Genomic DNA, 18,292 nt, shown 5'->3' with positions numbered 1-18,292 from the left:
CCATCCCAGCCCACCCCTCCCCCACCCCGCCTAGACTATGCCCCCCGGCCCACCCCGTTTAGTTGGCCCAGCAATTCTGTGCGTAACAGGGGTTACGTGCACGGTCGGGCCCTTTGTCAAAATGCGCGCGGTGCGTTCAGGGCCCGGCCGTGCGCATAACCCCTGTTTTTTTTTAGGTGCGCGGGACTTTTAAAATCGGCCCGACGGTTTCCTGAAAGCGCTGCATGGAAGAGGTCTTCAGCCCTGCTATTCTTTCCAGAGTCACACTTGCCGGGGGGGGGGGGGGGGGTGTCTTCCCAGGGAGCTGGGCAAGTCTTCTGTCCTCGTTCAGAGGCAAGACCCACAGCAGCTTCAGAGACAGAGGTCGCCCATCAGTGCTGTCACTTCCCTCACGGCTCAGAGACCAGGGATCTTCAAAGTGGTGAGAAGGGGTTAATTCCTGGCATAGTCTGTGGGCGAGCAAGTTAGGGGTGTTTTAAAGTATGAGCAAGTTGCAGCCAAGGTGATATTAAATTTCTTCTTATTGATTCATATCTGTTAAGGTAATTATCAAAGCGTATTCTATACTATAGATTTATTACAAGTTTCTTGCCTAGCATAAGATGTTATTTTGTTCTAAGTGGTAACTCTGAAATGTCTGAAAATAAAGCCGTTTGATTCTGAGACAAACAGGTCTGTCCTTTCCTGGGTCTGTTGTATCTCATATAAAGGGAGGTAAGGGGTATACTTCAGTAGCACTGCCCCACATCCCCAGAGACCAGGAGAGAGAAGAGAAGGGAATAAAGTGGGATATCTCCACAGGCTGTAGAATGCCTTTATCTTGCCTACAGGTTCTCGCCCAACATCTCAAGCAGCTGTTTTTTTGGGGTTTTTTTTGCATATTTTCAAAGGATTGTACTGTGTTCTGCTTGTCACATTAGCAATCTCAAAGGACATTAATGGAGAGGGCCACTGTCCTCAGATTCAGCGGTCTGCGTCGGTGAGATTGTAGTTTATTTCCATAATTCACAAAGATCTCTGTGCTACTGGCATAGGAGTTTTGATGATGAACAGCACGGCATCGTTTAGGTTCCACCTAGCTTCCTATCGACAAAATTAGCTGTCAAAAACACTTCTGAGGTCTGAAACAAAAAAGAGAAATGGGGGAACAGGGATTGTTCATTTTCACTTTGTTCTGTCAAGCCAATTATGTAGAAAAACAGACAAAGAAGGTTCATTTGGTCACACTGCTGCTCCAGTTTTCTTTGGAAAGCACAACAAATCCCGATTCAGCGGGCTTGCATTGTGCAGTAATGGCTTGGGTTTGATACTGGCAGGGGCTGCTGGGTCCCTTTCGACATTTCTCCGAATTTGCAGGCTAGTAAAAGGCATCCAGCCTTCATCATTAGACTTTCCACAGCTTACCCACCACTTGATCCAGTCCTGAGGACAATGGGTTTGCTGAGGAACGGCGCTCAAAGCAGGCCCTTTTCTTCTCTCACACAGCCAGAGCTCACGTAGCCGTCACAGCCGGGATTGCAGCTCACGTCCTCGTCTTCTCCTCACCTCCTTTCATCTCGCAGAGCCTCTCCTGTGGCGGTGGCGCAATGTATACCTCATAGGTAAGGAGCTTTTTTGCCCGTTAACCGTTGCGTTTACCAGGTTGGCTGTAACCTCTGCAGTCAATGGGATTTTGAAGTTTTATTTTAAAACTAAAATATAAGTTTCAAAGCACAATAACATTCTTTTCCTTAATCGTTCTTTCTTTTTTTTTTTTTTTCCCCAGCATAACCAGAGCTTTGGGGAGGAGGCAGGCAATAATCAAAAACTGCCAACCCCCCCTGGGTTTCTCCAATAATCAAAGCAAAGGCTTGACGATCAGCATCCTCCGGGTCAAGGGGAATTCTGGGTGACAAGATTATGCCGGGGAAAGAACCACAACCCTCGTTTTGTGTAGTTTCAGAAACTGGAGCTTGTGCCTGGCTGGTTTATAGTTTTGACCCTTATTTGCACAGAGGAAAGAAATGGTTAGGCTCCCAACTGTTCCTAGATACATTGGGATCCAACCTTCCTTTTCCCTTGGAAGTTTCAATCTGAACAACAGAATATTTCCTCCTGCGTCTTTGGGCCTCCAACTCATTTGGAACGAGGGCTGGGACCCTGATACCATGAGCCTTCATTTGCAACTTCCCAGTGATTTATTTCCCTTTTTTTTTTTAAAAACTCTCTTTCTCCCCACAACATTTCTCGTCTAGTCATTGCACTGCAGGGTGTTACAATCTTACAGCTCCCCAAGGAAACCGGGAGATGTACTGTCAGTGCCTCTCTTGTAGTCGAGCAGCCTCAGTGTGTTGTAAATTCAGAGCCTAACCTGCAGGTTAGCTTAAAGGAAATGAGCTGTCTCCGGGGAAAATACGAGTCATAAGGCAAACCAAGGACTCACCGTGCACGTAAAGCCCCCCATTTCCCCACACTTTTAAAGTGCTATGGAAGACGGGGGCCACACCATCCCCATGCCTGGCTGAGCTGGTATGAGCTCAAAAGAGTATTGAGATCGGTTATCCCGGTGTCCCAGCGGTAGATGAGATTTGTTCAAACAGATGACGAGCCAAAGCGTTTTCTACAGTTGCTGCACAGCTGTTGAATTCTATGTTAAGACTAAGATACACTTTTGATTTTAGGACACTTTTGAAATCCTAGTTATTTTCCTTGTTGCAAGCTCTATAAAGGCAGGATTTGAAAATGTGAATGTACTAACATGGGCCTTTCTTATGACATGATAATTGGCCGGGGTCTTAAATTGGGTACTTTCTAATTTTCTGTTTCTTATTTAGGAAAAGATAATTTCTTGATTTCTGTTTTGCATTTTATTATAATTTTTGTTTTATTACTTTTATTTTATAAAAGTGCTTGACCTGGTGCTAAGAAGTAGGGATGTGAATCGTTTTAGGACGATTAAAATTATCGTCCGATAATTTTAATATCGTCTTAAACCGTTATGGAACACAATACAATAGAGATTCTAACGATTTATCGTTATAAATCGTTAGAATCGTGAGCCGGCACACTAAAACCCCCTAAAACCCACCCCCGACCCTTTAAATTAAATCCCCCACCCTCCCGAACCCCCCCCAAATGAGTTAAATAACCTGCGGGTCCAGCGGCGGTCCGGAACGGCAGCGGTCCGGAACGGGCTCCTGCTCCTGAATCTTGTTGTCTTCAGCCGGCGCCATTTTCCAAAATGGCGCCGAAAAATGGCGGCGGCCATAGACGAACACGATTGGACGGCAGGAGGTCCTTCCGGACCCCCGCTGGACTTTTGGCAAGTCTCGTGGGGGTCAGGAGGCCCCCCACAAGCTGGCCAAAAGTTCCTGGAGGTCCAGCGGGGGTCAGGGAGCGATTTCCCGCCGCGAATCGTTTTCGTACGGAAAATGGCGCCGGCAGGAGATCGACTGCAGGAGGTCGTTCAGCGAGGCGCCGGAACCCTCGCTGAACGACCTCCTGCAGTCAATCTCCTGCCGGCGCCATTTTCCGTACGAAAAATGGCGCCGGCCATACACGTATGGCCGGCGCCATTTTCCGTACAAAAACGATTCGCGGCGGGAAATCGCTCCCTGACCCCCGCTGGACCTCCAGGAACTTTTGGCCAGCTTGTGGGGGGCCTCCTGACCCCCACGAGACTTGCCAAAAGTCCAGCGGGGGTCCGGAAGGACCTCCTGCCGTCCAATCGTGTTCGTCTATGGCCGCCGCCATTTTTCGGCGCCATTTTGGAAAATGGCGCCGGCTGAAGACAACAAGATTCAGGAGCAGGAGCCCGTTCCGGACCGCTGCCGTTCCGGACCGCCGCTGGACCCGCAGGTTATTTAACTCATTTGGGGGGGGTTCGGGAGGGTGGGGGATTTAATTTAAAGGGTCGGGGGTGGGTTTTAGGGGGTTTTAATGTGCCGGTTTTGCGATTTTTAGATTTTTAGATTTTTCACGATTTTTCACGATATTTTACCCCCCCAAACGGCAACAATACGATTCCCTCCCCCTCCCAGCCGAAATCGATCGTTAAGACGATCGAGGACACGATTCACATCCCTACTAAGAAGCTTGAATCCCAGATTTTAACTAAATTAATCCCAGTTCATCCAGTCTTTATTCCCTGCCTTTCCCAAAATCTCTGCTCACCCCAATAAACCCCAAGCTCTCACATTCTTCACAGTAGCTGAGGCCTAGTTCATCCTTTCCCAGAGCAAATCACATTTTACTTGCTGGATCTGCAGTAGCACTGAGTGAGCAGTACACCCTAACTATTTTCTACTCCTAACAAAGTGCTCTGCCCCTGCCCTCTAGCCTGCTATCAATTGCACACTACATTGTAGCCAGTGTATGGGACTTCTTTAATTTGCCAATGCTTGTATGTGGGAAGAGGGGGTTGGTGGTTATAAAAATTCCTTCCCACTTGAAACCCCATCTCCCACGGGAGAGAGAGTAAAGAGAACTTTAAGTGAACTGCAGCATAGAAAACAAGGACAATTCAGCTATGTAAAATGAGCTACCAGCCCAGGAATCACAGACTGAGATTTAAAAAGTTGTCAGGCCCCTTACTGTGAAGGTGCTTAAATTACCACTGAATAGATGAGTCAGAGACTCAGGTAGGGGAATTTGCATGTCACGGCCCCCTGGACTACTGTTGGTAACTTGCAGTGAAATATCACTTTAAATCAAAGGATAACAAACTCTTCCCATGGTCCTGCCTGTGCCTTGGCCTTTTGGTTGAGAGAAGATGACCCATCCAGGCTGGATAACAGCGAAAAAGCTTAGCGGAGCTAAAATCACTAAAAGCAGAGACTGTGTAGAGACTGACTCAAGGAACACTAAACACTAGGGATGTGAATCGTTTTTGAACGATTAAAATTATCGTCAGATAATCGTTAAATAGGGCGCGGAAAACCGGCACACCAAAAAAACCCTAAAACCCACCCCGAACCTTTAAAACAAATCCCCCACCCTCCCGAACCCCCCCAAAATGTTTTAAATTACCTGGGGTCCAGTGGGGGGCTCCCGGCGCAATCTCCCCTTTGTGCACCCCTTCGTGCAACTCTTTGTGCTTCATTTAATATTTTTTTTTCATTTACTTTTTCTGTTAAGTAATCTTTTTTTTTTTTTACCCATGTTCTTACCTTATGCCTTTGTTAACAATTTTATTACAGATGTTCACTGTATTTGACTATGGAAATATTTTTTCCTGCTTTTTCTGTTATATGTAAACCGGCATGATTTGCATTTTAATGTAAGAATGTCGGTATATAAAAATTAAAAATAAATAAATAAATAGTCATGTGGAAATGTATATAGTTATATAGTCTAATAAACCTGTATATATTTGTACATACTGCTAGCCTTCTTCATAGTCCCATTTGTTTCCTGGAAGGGAGGGAAATCCCACCAATACCTTCTTTCCCAGGGGGAGGCACCAGGTGCCAAGAACCTGAGGACTGATGGAGTCTGCCCTGGGGGGGGGGGTCCCGTGAGGTCACAACTGGAACCAGGAACACCCTGTAAGGTATGCTGTCAAGGGCTCTTTACCACTAGTTCCAGGGTGCAGCCACTAGGGTGCCACAGGTGGGAGGGACCTCCTTTTTCCTTCCTGTTATTTGGTGACTATGAAAGAACAGGTTCTTTCCCTATCTTTAGCCCTGCACAGAAGAAGCTGCAGGCAGCCTTGCTCTGTGTGTGATCATAGGTTTCCTCCTTCTAACCAGTCTACACGGCTCAGAGCCATGTGATTACACAGGAAAGCCAGATCAGTTGGCAGCTCTGCTATTGTGTCTTCATACGTCTTTTACCTTTTCCCTTTGTAGAATGGTTGGTAGCAGTTACTGGGAAGGGGAACGATCTGCAAATTGACTTTAGGTGGTCAGAAAAGGTTCTATTTTTGCTTAATTATAAATCAAAAGAGAAGATTTCTAATTAATAGAATGGTATGTCTACCATTCCATGCCATGTAATGTGGTCCTTTCAGAAATGAAGACCCAGAATATTTAAGCAACCTATTTGGCTTAACTTCCCAATCTGCACTAGGTCTGTGATACACTAGCAGACTATACCAATGCACATCCAGGTTCTCAAGTAGCCTACAAAGCGTTTGTATTTTTAGGTTCAGTCACTAGCCCCCTGTAGTCCTAGCTATAAAGTCTGGAGAGGTAATATACCCATATTTCACATGGCTGAGGTATTTTCCGTGGCACAAGTAACCGGGCGGCCACCTTTCCTACCTGTGAGAGAGGTTTTGATAGATCCTCTGCTTTCAGAAGGTTTGAGCCAGTTTTCAATATAAATCAATTACCATTTTGGCCCTTTAAGGGGCCCACACAGAACTTAGTCCCATGCATTTAACGTTTTCCTAATTCAAATAAACCCTAGGGTAGATGAGACAAACACATCATTGCAACAAAATGGAACAGTTTTGTAGCACAAAACCGTTCTGTATGAACGCTTGGATCTCTATTTATTGTGCTTCATTCTCACATGTACATTTCCTCTCCCAGCCCAGTCCCCACTTCTTGGTCTAGCTTGCCTTTTGTCTCTCTTTGTCACTGGTTCTGTGCCTTCAAACAAGTTCAACCTGAATTTGTAGAGAACACAGAAAATGTACAGTGTAAAAGTCTTCCAAGGACATTGTCAGGGTCATTATTGTTATCTATTGTACTACGCTAATTGCATTCAATGAGGCATTATTACAACGGTAAGAACAATCCAATATGAACATCCCTCTATTCCGCAATTTCCAGGTCACAAGGAACATGCCGACTGCAAACACCTGGAGTCTCATGCCTAGGGACCGTTTCTCATCCTCCTACCTCTTAAAACCTCCTGCACAGTGAGTTTTCATAAAGAGGTCAAGTTTCAAAGCAATTTACCTGCATTCATTGGCTGTCTGTGATTGACTTTCCTCGATGGGGCAAACACTTTGCACCTTCTCAAATGACACACACACTATTAGCTGCACTGGGTGGAGGCATTCCTGGGAGTACGTTTAGGGCAAAAGAGGAAAAGGATGCATGCAACTTTGCATTTCCCAGACTTCACTTGCACTTTTGCAGGAAAATTCTACCCCCACAAACAGCAGGTAGAAACATCCAGGGCAAGTTTCAAAGTGAAAATATGCAATCATCTTCATTCTGATAAGTAGTGCAAAGCTCGTGGATAAAAACACCCGCAGGCTTTGTCCCAATGCAGATACTTTGATACTTGACCCCAGAATGTGCAGGCTTGTACGGGGCAGGAGGTTCTAGTCACAGAAGAGGTGTGATCACTAGTGATGCCAGCACAAATGGGAACGCGCTAGATTTGAGCAAGAGTCTTGGTCAGCACCTGAAATCTGTGGGTGACTGGCGGCAGGGCCGGTGTGTCCTATTATGTGAACTAGGCAGTAGCCTAGGGTGCAAACCATTAGGGGGCGCTGAAGAGCAGCCCGCTCACTGCCCCCCCCCCCCCTCAAAGCACTGTTCTTTCCTCCCCATCTGTCCCTTGCTCTTAAAGATTGAAGGAAAAGAGATGGAAGGGAACTTGGCGATGCAGCACCTTGAGAGACATGTGATTACACACATTACAACTCTCCAATAGAGGCATGATACTCCACAGTCAGCCCAGCACTCTGCAAAATAAAACATCCCATGGGGGTCTTTTTATCAGGGTACAGGTATCTAAGACAAATGTCTGAAGAAGAAAGGAAGCAATGTGGATGCACACATTGAATTAAATTGAAGATTTTAAGTGTTTACTTATCTGAGAGATAAAGGGGAGTAAATGATTCCAAACTCCTAAATTACAGAACTATGACTGGAAAAGGAATTTATGAGAGAAATGTACTGGAAAACAATTCTAGGAAGCAAACAGATTATCACCCTGACTAACAAGGGTATTCAGACACATGGGTACAAAGTTCCCAGACAACAGTGAGGATGGCCAGGCAGGATGGAGGAGTGTGCACATGTTCTCTCTCTCTCTGTGGGCCTGACTAGGTTTTAGCCATACAGGGTCAGACAACAGATAAAGCAAACAACAGGCTGAGAAAAGGTGACTTATCCAGGCTGGGTAACAGTAAATGATTGGCCATGAGCTTAGCGGAGCTAAAATCACTGAAAGTTGAGACTGCAGAGGGCCAGAACCACAGACCACTAAAATAGCTATGAGCCTAGTGGAGCTGTAAACCCAAGCCAGGAAAAACCTTCCTACCGAGGGAGGAGAACTGAAGGACAGTAGCAGGCCGAGAGATGGAGTGGCCCCTCCTTGTGTGAGGGGACCCCCAATGGCAGATCTGAAGATCAAGCGGTCACCCTTGAGCAAGGGGCCCCCAGTGACATTCAAGAGGTGGAATTGGGTCCCCCAGGAGGGCATGGCCCCCAGCAACAGATCCAGAGGTGGGGTGGTCCCCCTTGAGCAAAGGGACCACAGCAGCAATCAAGGAGGTAGAGTTGTGTCCCCCAGGAAGGCAGGGACCCCAATGGCAGACCAGGAGGCAGAGTCAGGTTCCCCAGGAGGGCGGGGACCCCAGTGGCAAACCGGAAGGTGGAGTCGGGTCTCCCAGGAGTACATGGACACCAGCGACAGACTGGGAGGTGGAGTTGGGTCCCCCAGGAGAACATGGTTCCCAGCATTGGCATGGACCTTTCAGCAGAGTGGAAGGAGACGGTTTAGATACAGTATATCCCCCCAGGCCTACACTGTCCACCAGCCCAGTTGCATCTTTTAATATGGGCGAGACTTGGGATAAAGGGGGGAGGATGATAATAATACTTGAGTAAGAGGGAACACAAGAGGTCCTTTCTATTCTATCTGGTGGTATACACTGGGGGCCAACAACCCCACATTGCCAAATATTAAATGTTCTTGCTACCTTGTAGAAATGTATATAGTTGTACGGCCTGAGACTATTAACCACAAGTAAATAAGTGTGCTGCTTGACATCCTATTAGCAATGTACATAGTCATGTAGAAACGTATTTACTTGTCTAGTCTAATAAACCTGTATATATTTGCACGTACTTCCAGCCTTGTTCACAGTCCCATTAGTTTCCTGGGGTGAAGGGAGGGAAATCCCACCCACTAGCGCCTTCTTCCCCAGGTGGAGGCACCAGGCGCCAAGAACATGAGGACCGACGGAGTCTGTCCTAGGGGGGTTCCCACCAGGTAGGTCCCACACCCAGGAACGCCCCGGGGGGGGGGGGCGTTACATGTTGAAAAAAAAATATGACCAATAACATATTTTTTACTTGGTGCTTAGTGGGTATTTATCCTGCTGGTAACATGTTTTTTTGGATTTGGAAAACTAACAGGATGCATTGTGTATAGTGTTGTATATGGATTGTAAATACCCTTACCCTATTTTGTAAAGCATTTTATCATTGGCAGAGAAAGGGAGAAAAAAAACACCAGAACCTGTTCTCTTTGGGCAGCCCCTTTCAGACTGCCCAGGCGTAAGCCTGTCTTGATACACAGGGTCCTGGTGTGGGTGCTAGCCTTTCCCCTGTGTGCCCATATCAGAATTTAGGGGCAGTCACACCAACGGGTGCATGTTCATCATCGGAGATTTAGCTGAATGCCTGGCTGCGACTCTCCAATGCTCATCAGCACCCTCCACTAGAATACACCCGATTACCATTCTGTATTCAGCAGCATCTGGAACCCGGCACCATTCAGCACCACCACCCCCCACCCCTACCCCACAACCAGACCCCAGCACCATGCAGCATGTACCACTATTCAGCGAGCAAACTGAATGAAACAGGGGGATGTCTTCATTACATACTGCTTTTGCCACAATAGTAGAATAAGCACAGCAGGCATCAAAGATCAGCTCGTCTGCATCCAGATCTGTCATATCATTGCAGACCTGAGGGAGAAAACAGCATAGGTACATTGTAAATAGAAAATGCATTTCATTCAGGGTCCCCACAGCAGCCAATACGGTACCTGGGAGTATTGTAATATGTTTCCCCTCCCTCTTTTTTTCTTCTGCTTCATTCTCTCTCATCATTATCTCATTTTAGGGCTGATTTATGAAGCACTTTTTTTTTTTCCACAGACAAGAAACAGGAAAAAAAAAAGCCTTAGTGAATCAAGTTCTTAATAAGGAGCGGCAGGAAGCATGAAGTGAGGGAAAGAATTGGGAAACAGCAGAGCTGGGGGGGGGGGGGGAGTGGGGAATTAAAGCATGAGGAAGCAGAGCGTTTGCAGTTCTGTGCTTGACATTCAAGGAAGCAGAATGTGGGGAAGAGAGAGGGAGGGAGGGAGGGAGGGCTACTATAAGGGAGAAAGGAGGAGAGGGGATGGTACAGAGCAAGGGGATTCCACTTCCGAGCTCTGCCCAAAGTGACAAACTAAGGGCCCCAGCATAATCTCAAACAATTCCAGATCACAATTTTATATTCCAACCCCTAAGGAAGAATGAAAAAAAAATAAATTTTTAAATGCCTCAAGTTTATAGTCCATAACTAGAGCTGACAATTTGTATTCAGCTTGCAATCTGAACTGACTTGTGTTTTACTCCAAAGGGAAGCCGCTTCTCTGGTGACCTGTCTGCCTATCTTCAGGGACCTACATTCAGGTCCCCATTCACAGGCTGAGAACCATTTCTTTGTGTTGTTTTTTGTTTTTTTTTGAGAACAGACATCTCTGCCTGGTTTCCCTAAGCTTTGGTGCATCTCCTTCCTTTGCATGCCTGTTTTCCCTTCCTTAGTCTTTCACCTTTTCTCCCATTATCCATTGACTGAAAATGTGTCTCTCTTCCGACTTTGCTTTCAGGGAATTTCCTCCTGGGCACTACCTCGTTTCTTTCTGGAGGGACTCACGTGTGTGTGCACGTGGAACAAGATCCGATCTTCACTTTACACAACATAGGCTGACACACGTTTACCCTTTCACTAAGATTCAGCTTTTTCATGGCAGGTACATCACTGGCGCAGACACACTTCTCATGGAAGAAACATCAACTTAGTTTGCTGCGGAAAAAGAGACCAAGGGCCCGATTCATCAAGACTTGTTTCCTCAGACATCAGAATGGAAGAATAGCCTTAGTGAGTCAAGCCCCAAAGCAGAGGCGCCGTGAATCTAGTCTATTGGCAATCCCTTATGGTTTGATCGATTTTGAACTATTTGTGTTTGTAAATTACAAGTCTGCATATCTGGCATCAAAGTTTAATATTTTGTTGACAATCAATGTTGAAAATCATTTCAGGGCCAGCAGCGAATATTTTGTCAACAAGAGCCAGTGGGACTGGCTCAGGCGTCTGCATCATACTAAACGCTAGAGCATATCTGCTCCAAATCCCACTTCACCACCCTCTGTCTGCCTGTGCCTTGATGTTACCTGTAATATTGCAGTGGTGTCCAGGCTCTCTTGCATAATCTGATGTTTCACTCTTTGCAGTATGCAGAATGCTATCAGAACCTGGAAGTTTTTGCAAGGCTCCATGGTGAGAAACACCTAGAAAGACAATACAAAATAAACCAAGTATCACAATGAGTGTATTCTTGTTTCTATATATACAATTTCAATAAATAAAAAGTTAAAAAAAAATTATTATTGGTATATCACCATTGTCATATGCTACGCTGTATGTGGCAGTTCACAAGCTTCCCAGGAGCCTACCCATATAGTACAATCTAAATTGTACTAATGCCTTCAGAGTATATTTAAATGTATATGTATATATGTTTTCTTATTATGCTGCCACTTGGGGACATTTTTTATATTGTTCAGCTCAAATTCTCTGCATATTGTAGTATTCCTTTTTCATATTGGATATTGTTTTGAATGTTGCTGAGCTGATTGGATCTGTTCCTGTTGCTCTCTCTATCTGTGTTCTCTTTTCTCTTCCTAGTGGTTCCTCACCCCAAGGAATATCTGAGATTGTAAAATTTCCTGCTGAGGTTTCATTTAGAAGTAGGCTCCTACATGCTAACAGCTATCCTTCAAGCACCTACTAGAAAGCCATCATCCTGCCACCTTACTTTCTACATCTATTTCCCATTCGCTGTTAATCTGCCTTAAATGCTAGAATCTACAACTTCATACCTGCCCTCTCTCTCAACCCATTCCCTATACTTGTATAAACTCTATCCCCCTCTATCTGTGCACTCCGCCCAATATAGTTTTTGTAAATAGCATTCTTCCCTTGTTTGCTCATTCTGCCATCCACAGCATGCAGGTCCTACAAAACTTTTCCATGTTCTAAACATGCTCAGTTTTAATGTAACCAACATCTGGAACCAGTGGTTTCAGCTGGCAAATTAGCACTGCCTTCTTCTGGAGTGCAAGCATACTTGGTAACCCATAGTCCACAGCAGCCCAGCTGCCTCATTGTTTAGCTTTTCTAATTTTGTCCTTGTTCTCTTCCTCTCGTGCCCCAGCCTTGTTTGAATAAAGTTTTCATAACAATTAGTCCTTATTATTTTGTCCAATTATCACAATTTTACAGTCATGAGCCAGCTGGTTAGGTAATGTTCCCAAACAAGTCACAAATATGGCACAACAAAAGCCGTTTTTAGCATCGCCCAACTCTCCAGGGAAGTAAAAGGAGTTTATTTAACAAAAAAAAAAAAAAAAAAAGTGACAGAAGAAAACAAGTTGGGGAAATAAAATGCCATTTTCCAGCAGCAATATGAAGAAACAATGTTTGAGATAATTTGAATAATTCAGTTGGTAGCTTAAAACAAACAAAATAATTGAGCTTCCTGGTTTTTATTATGATTTGTATCTTATGCCTGCAGAGATACCATTCTTTATAGTTTTCCAAACCTGTTTCTTCTGAATCTCGGACCAGCCACGATCAGGACTAGGGATGTCATGAAAGCAACACTCATGGGCCCTGTGGGAGGTAGGATCAGCCATCATATTCACAACACCACCTAGTGGCCGGTGTCAAGATGCATGCATACCAAGTTCCTGACCAAGGGTCACTGCGCTGGCTGACCTAGATTGGGGATTATAAGAAGAAAATGAGGAAGAACCCAGGTAGATATGAAGGAAGGCTCAGGTTCCATAGAGCCCAGTTCCAACTAGGCTTGAAGCCCATAGAGAAGCAGGGGGAAATTGGCAAGCCTTCCTAAAAGAATCAATAATATAATTGATGAAATCCATACTTCACAGCTAGAGAAAACATCCCCAGTCAAGGCACACAGGGGCCTCTTCCTCTTCCATGGGCTACACTTAAGCCCCTTCCACCAAGCCCATGCAGGGAGAACCACTAATGTGGATGGAACTGTCCCACCAGTGGCGTAGCCCATACCAGCCGTGGCAGGAAACATTACAGAAAACTATGAGAAGCCGTGTACAAATCACAATCTCCAGGGTGAAGAAAGGACATGCATACAAACATCACCATGCTTGTGCAATCCTCATGGGAAGATTACAATATAGTCGCCTTTTTCCAATATTCCCGTGCATGAGGCTCCCCTGGAGAAGGAACCATTAAATCTAACCTATATAAAGGAGGGAAAATTATAGAAGTGTTCCTGCAACCATGGGACCAAGGGTATAGAAAAAAGAAATCCATGGAACAACAAGAAAATCCCTGAGGCATTTTGAGAAATGGAATAAAATAATTTATAAATCTTTGAATAAATTGTTGCAAATTCAGTTTTAGTATACCAGAGTTAAACCCAATTAAGAGCAAAATATGCTTAAATGAATATGCTGAACACCTTAATTTTAGATTTTTTAAAAAAATCTTTCTGTTTTTATGGAATTTTCATACTTTTATATATTAACCATCATATATCAATAATTTAACAATCAACATATTCACTAAAACCCTATCACTTATAACGCCATCTGTGCTCTTTCATTCTCTTGTTGGAAACCCAATTAACAAGCACACCATTCATTATTTCAATAAGATCACCAAAACTACATTCCCATCCTGAAACTGGGAGTAAAACATTCAATAAACATTTTAATGACAGGCAAGGCATCTTCCAACTGTTCTCACTATCTGTGATGGCTCTTCAAATTCCAATGAGGAAGATAAGTCTGTAAAACAAGAAAGAAAACACCCTCCCACCAAATGCCAAGTATAATTACAACTCTCAACATTTATTGAAACTTTAGTGCAACTTGAGAAATATCATAATACTGCAACATCAGAATTCATTTCGGCTACTCAGAGAAAAATGGCCACAGTACCAAGTTATTCATACCCCTCGTCTTTCATCTTCTGGAGGGAGAGGGTCGTAATGGTCAGGATGGGGTTTTTAACCGTAACCCAATTTGGCAAAAAAACACTCTATCTGGGCTTTATCAACAAAACAATCCTACTGATGGTATTGAGCAGCGTGTTTGTAGTCATTCCTGCTCACTTTCATTTCGCGGATCCACTTCTCCATTTCCTAAGAATAATCTGGATAACGTCTCATGAACTCCCTATCCATTTTGTCCTTGATGATTATACATTTGTCAGCATGCTCCCAAATCCACCGAGTTCATAATGTATACAGAAAAACATGAATAACAGAGGCCATACAGAGCTCTGACTTTTCTCCGTACCATCCATTTGGTTTGAGAGGCTCTCTTCTGGGTTTGCTCAGCTTCAATGTTACTGGGGACTACCCAGGACTGATCCTGTACTTCTCTGGCTAAGGAATGATCCAAAACATTGTAGTCCTCTAGCCCTCCTGGTCTGGCAGATGATATTTACTATGATGCTACGATGATTACCCCTCCCATCAAAAGAGGATGCTGGGGATGCCTCATGACTTCGAGATATCCCAGAAGAAATCCCCGAGCTATAGTAAGTTGACTTGTGGCCCACGCACATCCTGCAGAATTCTAACATGCTTCCAAGTCCTCTTATTAATACATTGCTGCATGGGGTAATTATAGAGAACCATCTATGTGTACTGGCCACACTCAACACCACATTCCATTTGTGGGAGTCATAATTCTGTCTCACCACTGTCCAGCTAGCTTGCAGCAATATTTGTGAATCACTCATGAATTTGTAACTGAGCAAATGTGACTGGACTTGAGGCTTAGCAGTAGTTAGTGGTCTTTGCAATTCTGGCTGGTCTTGATCTGCTTGTGACTCTTCTAGGGCCAGCACCACATGCTCCTCAGCATCTACGAATTTGGCCCAGGAGGCTCTCCTGCTCTCCATCAACAGTCTCTGTAGGCTAATAGATCCTTCGGCCTATCACCATCTGAGACAAAAGACTCACCAATGATGATTCTGTGTTGATATCCTAGGTCAGGGGTGGGCAATTCCAGTCCTCGAGGGCCACAAACCTGTCGAGGTTTTAGGATATCCTAATGAATATGCATGACATAGATTTGCATACAACTGAGGCAGAGTGCATGCAAATCTCTCTCATGCATATTCATTAAGGATATCCTGAAAACCAGACTGGTTTGTGGCCCTCGAGGACCGGAACTGCCCACCCCTGTCCTAGGTCATCCCAGCACTGGCATCAGCTTCCAAAACCATTACTGCACAAAAGTGGCAGCACTGTAGAGCTACCAGGTGGGGCCATTGAAATGTATGGCACGCTGCACATTTCATTGTTGCCATCATGGTGCACTCCATCAATGATAACTGTAGATGGCCTCCATGGTATAAGAGCGTCACTCCATCTGGTCTCAATATAATTACTCCAGGCCCCATCGACGGGTCTAACGCAGTACTGGGTACAGCCCCACTGATCAGACTGCTAGATGACTCTCTGGTGAGCAGGGTGTGACCCTCCGCTGAGTACTATGGCCGGCTGCAATTTCCCACCCAGGACAAAGAAGGATTTGCCACTTGCTCAAGGCCTGGCTTGTATTAGCTGGTGTACTGAAAATGTTCAAACCCCAAAGCTCCTCGTTCACACTCCCTGGCTGGTTGGGGCATGCATGTGCTGTATCTTTTTCTTCTCATACCAAGTCATCTTTCCCCACTGCCTGGGAGAATCAAAAGCATTTAAGTGGCTAGTGGTAGATGATGCACTGCTGGTTGTCTGGCTCCTGTGCACATCTACTATCTTAGAAACCTAGAAATGATGGCAGAAAAGGACCAAATGGTCCATCCATTCTGCCCAGCAAGCTTATGGTGGTATCTGTCACACCATGCAGGTTTCCCCCATGCTTATTAGTTTCCTAAACCGTAAAAGTCAAGGCCCTAGTTGGTTACTATCTGAATCCAATTTCCTGTTACCACTTGCCGTTAAAGCAGAGAGAAATGATGGGGTTGCATTAATAGTATGTAGGCTTATTGTTTAAGAGTAGTAACCACCGCACCAGCAAGTTACCGCCATGCTTATTTGTTTCCCTAGACTGTAACAGGGCCCTCTTTGGTTGTTATCTGAATTTCATTCCCCTTTTCCCCTGCTGTTGAAGCAGAGAGCTGGTTTAGTTGGAAACCACCATCTTCACCTCTTTTGGATGAGAATGATGCCATCTTTTCTTTTTCCCGCATTTTCCAGCTAAAACCATTGGTTCCACAAATAAGTTAACAAGATAAATCGGTCTAATTCATCACTCTCCAACACTATCACACTTTTGGGACCCTGCTCGTGTGCCATCTGCCTCCTCCCCTTCCTTTAGTAGACTGAATGGAAGAGCCACACAGTTCCCAGAATGTTTTCAATGCCCTGGACCTCTAATTCTTTCTGCCATAGCATCACACAAATAGCTCCTGGGATGCTGGGGTTCACTGGTAGGGAAGAGGCCCACCTGAGGCCCTTAGTGTGGTGGTGGTGATGCTCAATACATTCATTGAAATCCACCCACATCTCACTCACTGACCATAAGATACTCATTGTAGGAGAGTTCCATGATGCAGCAGGGAGCCAGTAGTGGTGTTCACAAAAAAAAGAAAAGATGGAATTTAATTTAATTTGAAAAAATATCTACAAGAATGTCGGTATAGAAAAAAATAAAAATAAATAAATAAACATTCAGTAGTAATCCCGTGCTGGGAAAGAGGAGACAATCCCAGAGTGATCTATAGAGGACCTGGCATTAATCAATTTATGGTTCAACTGAGCGGACTGGAGTAAAGTGGAATCTGTTCAATACTAGAAAAATATTTCTGTAAAACTATTTGAAGAATGAAAAAAAGTTAAGATCAGAGGCAGGCATTGCCAATAGTCGATCGGGCAATTTATAAAAGCATGTCATTATTTTACTGTTGATAATGGACTTAGAATGTTTGCAATCTAAGGCAAAAATTAAATTTTGCCATCTCTCTCCATTTAAAAAACTTCAGGCAAATCATATGAATACTTCTTTCATTTTACCTTTTTCTGGTATTGAATTCTTTATGAATTACCAAAAATAGCAGAGTTATAAGACAGAATGCAAAAAGTATGCCATTCACAGTTCAAAGCATTCATAAAGGCTTAATATTTCTTGTTATACAGACATCGGATATGCAGTATTCAAGACATCATAACATACGTAAGTGTGGAGATAATTATTGACTCACACACAAATGTAATCATTGGTCTCTGATTTCTTTTTAAGTATTTCTTTTTTAGAATGACACAACAGAAGTCTCTTGATGCCACTATGTCAGTGAAATCCTCTGCAGTGTGTTCACCCCTGATGCAGAGTCTTCGAAACATAACGTTATGTTGGGTTGCCTATTGAATTCTCTTCAGCTCAAAGAATTATTGATGCCTCTGGATGGGATTGCCTACTTAAGTCTCATTGGCTCAGTGAATTATTGGTGCCTTTGGATGAGTGAAAAGGGAAGCTTTTGAGGAAAGTAATTCTTCATTTTATTTGCATAAGATATACTAAAAAATAAAAAGAAATACCTAAAATGAAATCAGAGACCGATGATTATATTTGACCTGGTGAATGGGTGTTATGATGGTCTTGAATACTGCATCGCCGATGTCTGAAAAACAAGTAATATTAAGCCTTTATGAAGGCTTTGTACTGTGAATATTTTATAGTCAGGGTCCAAAAATGTCATTAATGATATAGAGCATCTTGACCCATTTTCCAGAAAAAAATCAGTCAGAAGTCCGCAAAAGCCCACAGAATGGTGGAGAGGAAGAAGTGAAAGTGACTTCCACCCTTTTGCTGGCACCTTTTTCTATCACTTCCCCCCTTCCCTGCACCTCCAACCAAACTCCTACCCCTTCAGCCTGACCCGACCCGGCTGGCAAGCATAGCCGGAAGCCTGGCACTTCTTTCACCATCTCTTCCTACTGGCATTGCTTCAACCCGCTCCTCCTGCGGCCAGCATCTCTCCTTCTCATGAGGTTCACAGGTGTCAGGTCAGCTATTTAAATCATGACGGCTGCAAGGAGGAAGGCATCCTATTATCCGGAAATA

General features: G+C 44.3%; 1 protein-coding gene and 1 long non-coding RNA gene across 4 annotated transcripts in view; one reads left to right on the top strand and one right to left on the bottom strand.

Moving 5' to 3' along the window:
- The first annotated feature begins 285 nt into the window (after positions 1–285).
- LOC115075405 lies at positions 286–6,840 on the top strand. The gene is made up of 3 exons (XR_003852489.1): positions 286–421; positions 1,486–1,601; positions 6,759–6,840. It is a non-coding gene; the product is annotated as an uncharacterized LOC115075405 (long non-coding RNA).
- TBC1D21 (TBC1 domain family member 21) overlaps positions 6,459–18,292 on the bottom strand; it is a 53,860-nt gene continuing 42,026 nt past the window's right edge. For 2 of the 3 annotated variants that reach the window (XM_029575748.1, XM_029575749.1), the window contains exons 10-12: positions 11,339–11,455; positions 9,727–9,862; positions 6,459–6,592 (exon numbers count right to left, since the gene is read on the bottom strand). In XM_029575748.1, coding sequence (XP_029431608.1) covers positions 6,588–6,592; positions 9,727–9,862; positions 11,339–11,455 — 258 coding nt within the window. In that variant the 3' untranslated portion in view covers positions 6,459–6,587. The remainder of the gene's footprint in view (positions 6,593–9,726; positions 9,863–11,338; positions 11,456–18,292) is intronic. The other variant, XM_029575750.1, reaches the window with a different exon arrangement.

Source organism: Rhinatrema bivittatum, chromosome 13 (genome assembly GCF_901001135.1).
Source record: "Rhinatrema bivittatum chromosome 13, aRhiBiv1.1, whole genome shotgun sequence".
In the NCBI taxonomy this organism is placed as follows: domain Eukaryota; kingdom Metazoa; phylum Chordata; class Amphibia; order Gymnophiona; family Rhinatrematidae; genus Rhinatrema; species Rhinatrema bivittatum.
This window is presented reverse-complemented; position numbering and strand designations above follow the sequence as displayed.